The 11,035-nt window shown below is 44.7% G+C and overlaps 3 protein-coding genes across 7 annotated transcripts; 1 reads left to right on the top strand and 2 right to left on the bottom strand.

Annotated features, from left to right (window-relative positions):
- Positions 1–121: 121 nt before the first annotated feature.
- On the bottom strand, positions 122–2,046 carry LOC6526213 (uncharacterized protein C18orf19 homolog A). The gene is made up of 3 exons (XM_002101986.4): positions 1,370–2,046; positions 1,163–1,308; positions 122–929 (listed from the first exon to the last, which is right to left on the bottom strand). Exons 1-3 carry the CDS (start codon positions 1,795–1,797, stop codon positions 778–780), a joined length of 726 nt encoding a protein of 241 aa, XP_002102022.1. The 5' UTR covers positions 1,798–2,046; the 3' UTR covers positions 122–777.
- A 488-nt stretch (positions 2,047–2,534) lies between these two features.
- On the top strand, positions 2,535–3,961 carry LOC6526214 (tRNA methyltransferase 10 homolog A). Its single transcript, XM_002101987.3, has 2 exons — positions 2,535–3,400; positions 3,457–3,961. Exons 1-2 carry the CDS (start codon positions 2,653–2,655, stop codon positions 3,675–3,677), a joined length of 969 nt encoding a protein of 322 aa, XP_002102023.1. The 5' UTR covers positions 2,535–2,652; the 3' UTR covers positions 3,678–3,961.
- LOC6526215 lies at positions 3,821–10,707 on the bottom strand. Of its 5 annotated transcripts, none has more exons than XM_015191212.3 (4): positions 10,553–10,707; positions 9,055–9,442; positions 5,573–5,877; positions 3,821–5,254 (listed from the first exon to the last, which is right to left on the bottom strand). In XM_015191212.3, exons 2-4 carry the CDS (start codon positions 9,135–9,137, stop codon positions 4,527–4,529), a joined length of 1,116 nt encoding a protein of 371 aa, XP_015046698.1. In that variant the 5' UTR covers positions 9,138–9,442; positions 10,553–10,707; the 3' UTR covers positions 3,821–4,526. The 5 variants fall into 5 exon arrangements, with proteins under 5 accessions (XP_015046698.1, XP_039227185.1, XP_002102024.1 ...); XM_039371251.2 differs by having other exon boundaries at positions 5,573–5,899; XM_002101988.4 differs by having other exon boundaries at positions 9,055–9,439; positions 10,553–10,687.
- Between the last annotated feature and the right edge of the window lie 328 nt (positions 10,708–11,035).

Raw genomic sequence — 11,035 nt, forward strand, 5'->3', positions numbered from 1 at the left:
TATTAAGTATTTTGTGTCATAGCATCTTTCACATGTTTCAATCGCCCTTCAGATATCGGATTCAGCCCCATAATTAAAAGTTCCGTAGCTAAATTAAATAAATAAAAATAACATTTCATTATTTGTATTTGTCAACAATTTGAAACCCAGCTCAGGCGATTAGGGTTGCACCCAGAACTAAGGCTCTGCTTCACTTTATTTTTATTTTAATTTTAAAGTTAGGTTGTTATTGTTTGCGACAACATTCTCACATTTACAAAATATATCTATATATAACTACTTCTAAACTCCACGTCCTGCGGCTCTGTGTTTTGGGTTTCTTTGTGAAATATGTTTTGGTTTCTTGTTAAGGACGTCCAGCGGTTTCGTAACTGCAGCAGAAACTATGGGCAAAGTACATAAGCAACTCCAAGAGTATCTGTATCTGAATACGTGGGATGGGTGGGGTGGTTGGGATGGCGGGTATTTAACTGTGACTGTGGTAGTGGGCGTGTATGCATCGGTAGCTCAGTGCGGCGGCTGCTGCTTCTGCGATCGACTATGATTCCGGACAAGAGTTATGTTCGTTGAGCACCAGTGCCAGCAAGAACGGCGGCAGTTTAACAAAAAAGACAACAGGTCAACTGCTCGCCGCTCGCCGGCGGCCGGTCGCTGCTGGTCGCCGATCCTTTGGGGCATAGACAGTGGCAGCAGCGGTGGCGGCGGTTTAGGATCTTGTGACTGCGGCAAAGGCAACGACACCGCCGAAGTGGAGATGTCCTCGCCCGTGGCCGAGGATCATTTACTCTCGTCCTTCTCTGCCTTGTCTGCCTTAGCGCTGGCTCGAGTGGCCTTCTTGTCCTCGTACATCTTGATTAGCTCGCTCTTGGTGGGCATGGGCTTGATGTAGCCGTGCTGCACCAGGTACTTAATGGATACGGTGGTGCAACCTGCAAAAGCGGTGAAGAGGATGATATTAAGTGGAAAGGAACTAGTTATCTTCTCTTGTAATAAAGATATTAAAAAATAACTTTTTCAGTAGGTTGCAATTTAGTTATGTATGCAATACATTCAATTGATATTGTGAAATGAAAACGTTTTGGAATCGACGAGGTCCTCATGTAGTTTGCATCAACGTTGCCGTAGCAAGGATTCTTGAATCTGTAGAGAATCTTAAGCTTACCCAGAGTAAGGGCGTAGCGCAGGGGCGTGGCCACTTTATAGCAGAGATAGGCGATGGCGTAGTGGCCCATATCCGAGCCCTGCACCTTCTCAATGATGTTCTCGCTCAAGTGAACGTACTGCAGCAAAGCGGGCACATCGACGCCGCTGCAATAGGAGGGATTTATATTGGAATATAAAGGAGCAGCCTCTATGTTCGGGTACGCACCTTTTGGACAGGTAGTAGAAGCCTCCAAACCAACCCACCGACGTGAGCACGTGCACCGGGATGAGCACGTACCAGTACTGTTTGTACATGTGCTTGAACTTGGCGAACAGACCCATGTTAGCCGCCTCGCCAAAGAGGTCGCTGGAGGTGGTGCTATTGGTGGCCCTCACATCCTTGTTGCCGGCGGACGGGTCGTTAACCGCGGGCGCTGGTGCCGCCGCCGCCGAGTTCGCCGACTTGTGGTTGAAGCGGATGGAGACGGTGGGCAGGAGCAGGTTTCGGCGACTCGCGAGAACCCATGAATCGCTAGCCAGATTGGTTGTCCTGATCTCGGACATCGCCGACAGGCACCTCGAGTGGGCGCCACCAAATAGCCGCAAGGAGCTGGCGAGCAACCGCTGCCGCGACAGTAAGGCAACTGTTGCCATGGTTGACACTGGATTGGCCAATCAAGTCCAGAAATTAAGCAATGTGCAACGTGCACGGCTGGACCTCGCAGAGGGTTCGCTTCTACTGCTAGCAGCGGCTCAAGATTCACCAGTTGCTTCGCCCGATTCTTCGGGCTTTTCTCCGACTATTTCACACGCACGTTCCCACGCAGAGCCGGCTCAATGAAGTTTATTAAATATCTTCTGATTTCACCTGGCCTGCTGCAGTCATCGGGTTATCGGCTTTCGATAACAGAAAAAGCACTGGATGTTAAGTAACAGGCCTGGCGATAGTAGGCATAGAAGCTAAAAGCTTCAATTTCACTACAATTTCGCGCATTTGTGTTTGCCAACTAACGAATTGCTGAGTTCTTGAAATTCGGTGATGGACCCGAAATGGTTGTATCTGAACTAAAAGAAGAAACACGTATATTTAAGGGTATACTCCAAATGATATATATTTATAACCGTTGAAAAATTAAAAATCCAAGCTACGAATCTCAACACTAAGATTTCTGGGTTTCTTTCCAAAATCGCCGACACGGTTGTACGAGAATTGTAAGACATTGACAGAATTTCCAAAATCTTTGTTTTGTCTAATACATATAAACTATTTTTGTATGCATGTATGTTGTATGTACATTTATGCAGAATTTTAAATAGCTCAATTACAATGGAATAACGGGACTCTAGATAAAATGGCTTTCAATCATGTTGCTAGCGTAACAGAGTGCTGTTACCCACAGCAGCGCTGTTAGGCGGAGCACGCTGAATACACTGTCAAATCAGCTGTTTGCGATATTCGTTTTCATGCCACTCAAATTGAACTATTAAATCTAGTTGCAAACTTATTCCATGGACACGACGGAACAGGGGCCTAAGGAGGTCCCCCTGTCGCTGACCCCGGCGGTGCTCAGCTTGAGCAATTGCCCGGGCACGACGCCCGGAACGCCCCTGAGCAAAAATCAGCTAAAGAAGCAGCGCAAGCTGGCGGAGTTTGCTGAACTCCGGAAGCTGCGTCGCGAACGGGAGCGTGAGAAAAAAAAGCAGAAGCGCCGGGAGTCCAAGGAGCTGGGTCTGCCCCTCCGGACGGGCCCCTCCCGCAAGGAGCTCAAGAAACGCCAGGTGACAGACGTCGGAGAGTCCGTCCTCTCGGTTGCCATTGATCTGGACTACGACGATTTGATGCATGAGCGGGACATCGCCAAGTGCGTTAAGCAGTGCCTCCGCATCTACACCATCAATCGGCGCAGCCCACAGCCGGGCAAACTGCACTTCACTGGCATCCGGCGCAACGGTCACATCCACGAGTCGTTCAAGAAGAACGACGGCTGGGAGAACTGGCACGTGCAGTACCATTTTGATCGCGGGCACGCCGATGTCTTCGACCGCAGCCAACTGGTCTACCTCACCTGCGAGTCGGATCGGGTGCTGGACAAGCTGCAGCCCGGCTGCACCTACGTCATCGGGGGCCTGGTGGACCACAATCACTTCAAGGGCCTGTGCCACTCAAGGGCCACGGAGGCGGGCTTAACCACCGCCCGTCTCCCTCTGAGCGAGCACGTGGACATGAAAACCAGGGCCGTGCTCAGCACCTACCACGGTAAGTGGTGTGTTAATTCATTGTTCATTTTGCTAATAATACCGTATTTCTTCCAGTCTTTGAGCTGCTGACCAAGGTGGCTGCCGGCCAGGACTGGACTGCGGCCATACTGACCACGATTCCCATGCGCAAGGGAGCCAAGGCGAAAATCACAGAGCAAAAGGATGAGCCGTGTCAGGATCTGGAGCAGAAGGACGAAAAACCGGATGCTGAGTCAAAGAAGCCCACCGAAACCGCCATCGAGTCTGAAATCGAATCCCACTCTTTGGACAGTTGACAACAGTCGACATCGCATTTCGAGGTCTTTTTGATTTTTATTTCAGTTTCTTTTGTTTTTACAAAATCACATTTAGTTTTGTTTCGCAAAATAAATTATAACTTAAAATACATAGCGCAAATAATATTAAGAATACAAAAAAGTGTGTTACTGGATTTAATGTTTAATTTATGTTTTACAACGCACAATGATGGCCAGCGTCTTCTGATTTTGTATATTGCTGAAATGATTTGTGCACGTTACGTTATATGGCGAATGCGTTTCAAGATAGCACCGAACCAAAATTGTTGTATGTTTTTTTATTTGCGTTTCTTATTTGCCACTTTTTTTTGGTTTTCTCATTGCTGTTTCAGGCTTTTGATTTGGATTCAGATTAAGTAACTTAGCGCCCTTACAGCGACATCAATATAAACCATACATATAGGTAAGTGTATCTGTATATATGTACAAGTTGCGTGCCGTCGCTCGTTGTTGCTTCTGCTTGTAGTCAGTAGATAAACATAAAGGACAAATACAAACTAAAGTCATAAAGTAAAATAGTAATAAACAAAAATGTACAAAGCAAGATAAAGGAAATCAAAAATAGGGAAAACTTTTGGCTTAACTTTAGGATAGTTTTGGATGATTAGTTTAGTATATATGTATATATAGCACTACTGTATAGCAAAATATATAACTGATCTCCACCAGGGAAAATAGAACCGCTCCAATCGTTGGCGTCATCTGTTTTCTTGTCCGTTTGTCTGTTTGTCTGTAGATTTGTTAAGTTCTATGTGTGTATGCATATGTATGTTAAGATAATAGCTTTATAATACGACAAATCGGACCGATCGCCGATTGATCCAATCTTTACTTGAAATCATCCGATTCGAGTATCTCAAAATCGCTTTCGTCCGACGAATCCAAGGCGGTGACAATGCGCTGCTGGTCGCGATCTCGACTTGCATCTGTTTCATCACCGACGGGACCGGCTGCGGCAGCTCCACCTGCTCCCCATTGCACCAGGCCGGACACAAGGCTGGGCAGGAGCTTCCCGCTGTTGGCCAGCAACGCCTGAGCCTGGGTTTTCACGGCCAGGGCCACAAGCTCGCCGGCGGGATCCGGTCCGGCGGTTATCTGGCGCAACTGAGGATTGCGACTGGCATCTACGGTGGTGTGATCGGGGAACTGCAGCCCCTTGGACAGGCTTTCCTCCGACGAGGAGGAGGTTGTGGACAGCGACGAGTCGCGCTTGAAGTGGCCTTTTCGGAAGTTCATATCCCCGCTCTCCTTGGCCAGTTGCTGCTGCTGCTGCGGTTTCTCCTGCCTCTTCGCCGCTAGTGGGGCTAGTTCATCGTCCTCGTCCGTGGAGTGCTCATCAATCTCGGGTATAACATCCGGGATGAGGAGCTCCGACGGTATGTCGTCGCTGCGCTCGTCATCATCCTCGTCATTCGCTTCGGTGGGCGAACTGATGGTGGCCACATCGCTGGCCCGCTCCAGCACGAACAGATTCGACTCGTTCACGTCTGGCAGGAACTCATCCTCTGCCTCGGCTTCCATGTTGTTGTAGTTCAGCTTCTCCGACCACTGGAAGTCTGCGGAACAAACACACTTTTAATTTACAAACTATTGTGATACACAAAAATAATATTATTTTGTTATATTTGAAATCATGCCGCATTTGGTTGAAGTGGATTTTGGTTGAAGTGAGAAGGAGATTACTTTGAATTCAATAAAACGAAGTGGTAATACAAAATTACCAAAAATCATTCAAACAAAATTGCCTTAATCGATACCAGTTATTTCCGAATCGATCAACAAAATGGAATTCTGAATTAAAATTAGCATTCTGAGGATAAGTTTTTTCCCTCACAAACACCCACCCACAACATGGCCTCTGGAGGACGACTCACCCCTGTGCTCGATCTTCAGTAGTTTGAAGTTGTACTTGGTGGAAACGAGGGCGGAGATGACCAGGATGGTCAGGACCAGCGTGGAGCCGGAGATGAGATGGCCGAGCACTGCGATGGTGCCCAGGCAACCGCTGCTGGCCAAGCAGAACATGCTGGGACTGCTATGGCGCCAGTCGTCGATCCTCTGCAGCCAGGTGTTGATCTTGCCGCGCAGCTCGTCCGTGGGCACAACGCGGAAGCTGCAGCGCGTCCAGTAAATCCAGTAGCCAAGTAGTCCCAGGAATAGCACGCCCAGCGGTCGGACCCTGGAACGATCACAGCGCACGTCTAGTTGGTTGATTTTAAGCGGATATATGATATATTTATAGCTATATTTAAAAGAAGTCGAACTACAGGGGACAAAGGCTCGCCAGCTACTGCCAGAGATGCCCGAAAACTCGATGAAGTCTATTACGTTTGCAAATGTTTAGGGCAATAATTAATAACCGCCAGCGAGTGGCGAAACATGTTCTAGCAGGAAGCAGAAGCGTACCCAGTACCCAGTTCCTCTCCCAAAAAAGAAGCAAAAAGCTGGTCAAACCTGGTCGGCCGAGCAGCGTATTTTCGGACATTTCGTTTCCATTAAACGGCAGAACGCTTCTACAGTGCGTATCGCGACTTTAAGGCCAAACATCATAGCTCTGTGCCTTATTATTGAAAAAATGTGTTTTCTGTGTGGTATCCCATTGGTTTGGTTTTAATTAATTTGAACAGTCACTTCTGGCATTTCTTGAAATTTAAACCCGTGGAGATTTAAAGTATGTATTTGTAAATCATTATTATTTACCAACCCTAAGATGTAAGATTGTATCGTTTGATGCCTTTATATTATTTTTAAATACCAAATTAATGGCAAGGCCATTTTTATTTGGATTCTCGATTACACTACTGAATCGCACTGCTGCCGCCAACAAGTTGTGCAAAGTGAAAACACAAAACAAACGTTTAGCAAATTCCAGATAGCTGACGAAGGCAACGATCGCCCCATAGATCAGGTTTCCCCTCTGTGGATCTTTAGATTCTGCCTCTCAGCACATCAAGTTATTGAACTATACAACTACGCACCACCCATCCGCCGGAAAGAGGGCCCACTGTAGTGGGCAGCAGTAGTTGGGCTATTGCCTGCCAGCTGACTCATAAATTATTCAAGCGCCGCTCGGTTCTAACTAACAGGAACTCAAAATGAACTCCCAAACTAGGAGGGTATTATTGGCTTCGGTGTTACGATTGGTTGATTTATGGCCCGGGTGCTGTTTATTTGCCATGCACTGAGAAAAAAAGCCTAGCCAACAACGTTATAAAAAGCACCACTTTTGAAGTACGAAAATTGGCGATTTAAAAAGAAAGATTGTGTGCAAATCACACTATGATATTTAGCGTGTATCTTCTTAAAACGTATTTCAACTCGATTTAAACACTTAATTGTAGATAGGAGACTTATTCAAAGTTTTACTGGGAAAGTGCTGCTATTTTTTTTTTTTGCAGCTGTATATGGTTTCTATAGTTTCTGCTTGCAAAAGAACTTTACAACATAATGCCTCGCATATAACGAACGAAATAAGCATCTTAGCGAATTTTTGCCAGTGTATATCGTATCATTTTCCGCCTGACTCTATTGTGTGATTTTGTTTTCGTTTGACTTTGCTGTGCCCTATTGTTTGTTTGCTTGTTTTTTATTTGCCAGCCCTACAAAACGCTGACGACTTGTTTTGCTCTTGAAAAGCGTCTAATTAATTATCTCGCTGTTTCGCTGCTAATTCGCACTTTGGATTGATGTTGATGTTGATGGGAGGGCGGGCGGTGCGTGGGGACGTTGGCGGCCAGTTTTGGAGTGGTCAGCGCTTTTTTTCGGCTCGGACGCTCCACTGATCTAGTGCATGTGCCGCAGTGGAATGGCATGACACTGCTGCCATTGTTGCCTTTCGATCGCAGCGATATTTTTTTTTACTAATTGTGGCTGAGAGCTATTGGGGCACAAGTGGAAAGGCTAAAAAAGCAGAAAGCCACTATGGCGCAATTGTAGCGTTTAGATACGGATGCGGAGAGCGTTACATGGCCGTAAATGTTCTCGCTGGCACAGTGGACACCCGCCCAATGGCACGGTGACATGGTGATAGGTTTTGCAGCTACAATAACATACGTTATTATATGAAATACTTAAGCACAGGATTCCCCAAACAGTGACGGGAAATAGTAACCAATGCAATCTGTGCAAGAACTCGACTTAATAAAAATAGCAATACTATTGATGAATCGATCGAATTGGGTTTCCAGAATACAAATGCATCTTGCGAATACATTGTCCATCGCATAGAGTTGTATCTACGAAAGGGCTGCGTGCATTCATGCTGTGTTTTTCTTGTAATTCTGTTTTGGTTAATTGCGCCACACAGAACGCTTTAAATGGGCGGAGGAGTGGTCGGTGTGCATGGGCATGGAGTGACATTTTATGTAAAATTATACATATATGTATATACATACATACATACACAAGTATTTATATAAAGCAAGGACGGCGCGACGGGGGCGAAGGGCGGGGCCTTTCAGTCAGCTAAAACGAAGGTGTAAGCACGTACAAAAGATCGCCGGCACACACACAACAACCAACAACTGAGCCTAAGTCAATAGAACTGATTTAAAATCAGCGAAATGAACGGAAATTAGTACACTTTTTATCAGTTGAACAAGTGCGCAAACAAACAAGTTATAATATTGCTTAGTCTGATAAATAATGTAAATGTATGTAGTAATCGCTTTTAGTTGCTTTGCACATCAACCAGTTTTGAAATTACAGAAACCTTTATATTTTGGGATTCACTAAACCCAGTTCTCAGAAATATCAATTGCAAAAGCACCACAATCTGAGATGCCAATTTCAGTAGCTTTTCCAATGCGAGCTCTACGCTTGTGGCCATAGGTGTGTTTGGATGGCATGTGCATGCACATGAGCTTCATTTCGGTGCGCTTATACATATGTGGAACAATCTTTATGTGTGCGCACATATGTACATATATTCCGAAAATAAAACATTGCAACTTTCAGCTCGGAATTGGCCACGCGACGAGGTTCTTTCTTTCCTTCCCACAGCTCCACAACTTGGCTGGTGTCGCCGACCATACGATTTTACACAATATATTTTACTTATTCACTTTGCTGCGCAGCTTTCTTTCAATGGGAATGAGACTGAAATGGCTGGGAAGAAATTCGGACTCGCTCGACCCAATTAAAATGAAAATATTTTAGTGCGTAAAGCACTTATAGGCCTTAATGTGAAAGCATACATATATCCTTGCTATTTATAGGGATTACTGGCCTAATTAACACCCGCCGACAATTGTCAACGTTTAACACAAATACTATCGTTATTTATACGTCTTAGTTTTGAAGAATAGCTGGGACAAGAAATGACAACTTTCTGGGGGGATTCATACTTTCGACTTACCATGCCATTAGGATGACTGTGACCACGGCTGCCGCTCCGCAGTGGAGCGTGGACCTCGACGGACGGGGCAGGACTTGAAACATTTTGTGTGAGCGTAGCAGCAAGATAACACTTTGCGAATTGCCTTTGTGGGCTGTGATTTCGAATTTCGGCTCCCGCAGATGGCGGGCTAGTTTCCTTTCCGCTCTGCTATTCTAGGCGACTTCCGGTTCTGGTTGGCTGCCAATTTCCGCTTGTTGTCCAGACAATCGCTCTACCGTTAGGCCAGGTTCTAGGTCAGCTGTGCGCATGGACAGAGTAACGGTTTGGGGTTTTGCTCTCTTTCCTTTTGTCCTTGCCCTCCTCTGTTCCTTCTGTATGCTTGCTCTTTGTTAAAAATCCGCGACTGCTGCGTAGAAAATAAAATAACAATATTTACATATAACTGTTGCATGAGCAATATTTCGGCTACATGGCAATTTACCAAAATGTTTTTGCCTGTTTTGCATGTTTTTCTGGCATTTGAGGGCCTGTCTCACCCACACCAGCGCACTTGTTTTTCGCAAATGGAAAACAATTAAAAACAAAGAAAACTGCGTTGTGCAGCATGGAAAAGGTGGCATTGGAATTGCGACTTTTCCATCAGTGATTAACCACTCAATTCGAAATACTTATTTTATCAACTTATTCCGAAGTAGCTTGTTTTTCTTTATTATTTATTCCCTTGTTTTGCTTTTATTGTCGCCGCTGTTGTTGTTATATTGTTGTTGCTGTTTACTGCTTGGCTCACCGGCTGTGTGCAAGTGAGATGGCACTGCAGCGTGGGAGAGGACGATAGCAAGCATGTGGGAGAGAAGCAGAGAGCGGAGCGCTTGGAAATTTTGTAATAATAATAATAATAACAAAAACGGAGCCAAAAACTAACGCCCAACAGAGCAGCAACAACAACTAGAGCTATACAAAAACGTATAAAAAGCAAAGTTGTTTGGCCTTCGATGTCTTTTTCAATTGCGTCGCAGAATGATACAAAAAAAAAAAAACAACAACACCACACACTCAGCGTGTGTATATACATATACATATGTACCCCACATATGTGCGAAACTTGGCGCATTTTGTTTTTGTTTTCCCTGCACTTTTACCGTATTTTTATTAGGGAAACGGGGCGGGAAAACGGTTAAGGGTAAAAATGACTTGGTATTCCACTTAAAAAAACAAAGAAAAATCTGATAAAACCTATTTTTGCACAAAAATAACACCCCTATCTCACTCTCACACACACACACACACACACGACTACACGCACTCTTTACACACATTTACAACGCAATTTTGAAGGAATAAAACTGGAGCAGTCTAAACCGCTAGTAATTCATAATTTCAGTACAACTCAGTTTTCTGCACGTTCTCGGCGAAAACGATTTTCGATCGTTTTGTAACTAGACAACAACACACACATTACAAATGCAAGCGAAGTTACGAGCACAGACATATAAAAGCTTTTACAAAATTCGCATACTTTTCGCTTTTACTAGTGGTATCCAAAGAGACTTTCGAAAATATTATGCTGACTCCCAAATTCCAAACAAATTCGATCGCGCCACAACAACAACCAGCGCAATGGAAAACACATTCAGTGAATGTGACCGCGCGCAGAACGATAGCAAATACCATCCGGCAAAAGCAAATACCACAAAATACCACACCAGTTGCAATAACCATCTACTAAACTGTTGAGCTCGGTCAGCTGTTTGTCAGCTGTTTCAAATTAGTTGGTTAAAAACCAATAAAACCAATAAAAGCAAAACAAACCAACATAAGCAGCACCAAGGCTGTTCAATATTTTGTTGAATCGATCCACTAAAGTAGTAGTTCAGCCCTGTGCACTTGTCTTCTGAACTTAGAAATTTTTAATTTTAAACTCTAATTAGATGAGTTTCGATGAGCAATAATGATAATTCGCTAGAGTAAAAACTTTTATGTCGTTAATTTGCTGTTCAAG

Source organism: Drosophila yakuba, chromosome X (assembly GCF_016746365.2).
Source record: "Drosophila yakuba strain Tai18E2 chromosome X, Prin_Dyak_Tai18E2_2.1, whole genome shotgun sequence".
In the NCBI taxonomy this organism is placed as follows: Eukaryota; Metazoa; Arthropoda; class Insecta; order Diptera; family Drosophilidae; genus Drosophila; species Drosophila yakuba.

What these genes read in the sequence shown, in the direction of transcription:
- LOC6526213 (XM_002101986.4), bottom strand. Translation starts at nt 1,797, where the DNA reads ATGGCAACAGTTGCCTTACTGTCGCGGCAGCGGTTGCTCGCCAGCTCC. An exon ending in TTCTACTACCTGTCCAAAAG is followed by an intron (nt 1,309 to 1,369) that starts GTGCGTACCCGA and finishes CTCCTATTGCAG; the next exon opens with CGGCGTCGATGTGCCCGCTT. An exon ending in GCGCTACGCCCTTACTCTGG is followed by an intron (nt 930 to 1,162) that starts GTAAGCTTAAGA and finishes CCGCTTTTGCAG; the next exon opens with GTTGCACCACCGTATCCATT.
- LOC6526214 (XM_002101987.3), top strand. Translation starts at nt 2,653, where the DNA reads ATGGACACGACGGAACAGGGGCCTAAGGAGGTCCCCCTGTCGCTGACC. An exon ending in CGTGCTCAGCACCTACCACG is followed by an intron (nt 3,401 to 3,456) that starts GTAAGTGGTGTG and finishes TATTTCTTCCAG; the next exon opens with TCTTTGAGCTGCTGACCAAG.
- LOC6526215 (XM_015191212.3), bottom strand. Translation starts at nt 9,137, where the DNA reads ATGTTTCAAGTCCTGCCCCGTCCGTCGAGGTCCACGCTCCACTGCGGA. An exon ending in ACAGTCATCCTAATGGCATG is followed by an intron (nt 5,878 to 9,054) that starts GTAAGTCGAAAG and finishes TGATCGTTCCAG; the next exon opens with GGTCCGACCGCTGGGCGTGC. An exon ending in ACTGAAGATCGAGCACAGGG is followed by an intron (nt 5,255 to 5,572) that starts GTGAGTCGTCCT and finishes TTTGTTCCGCAG; the next exon opens with ACTTCCAGTGGTCGGAGAAG.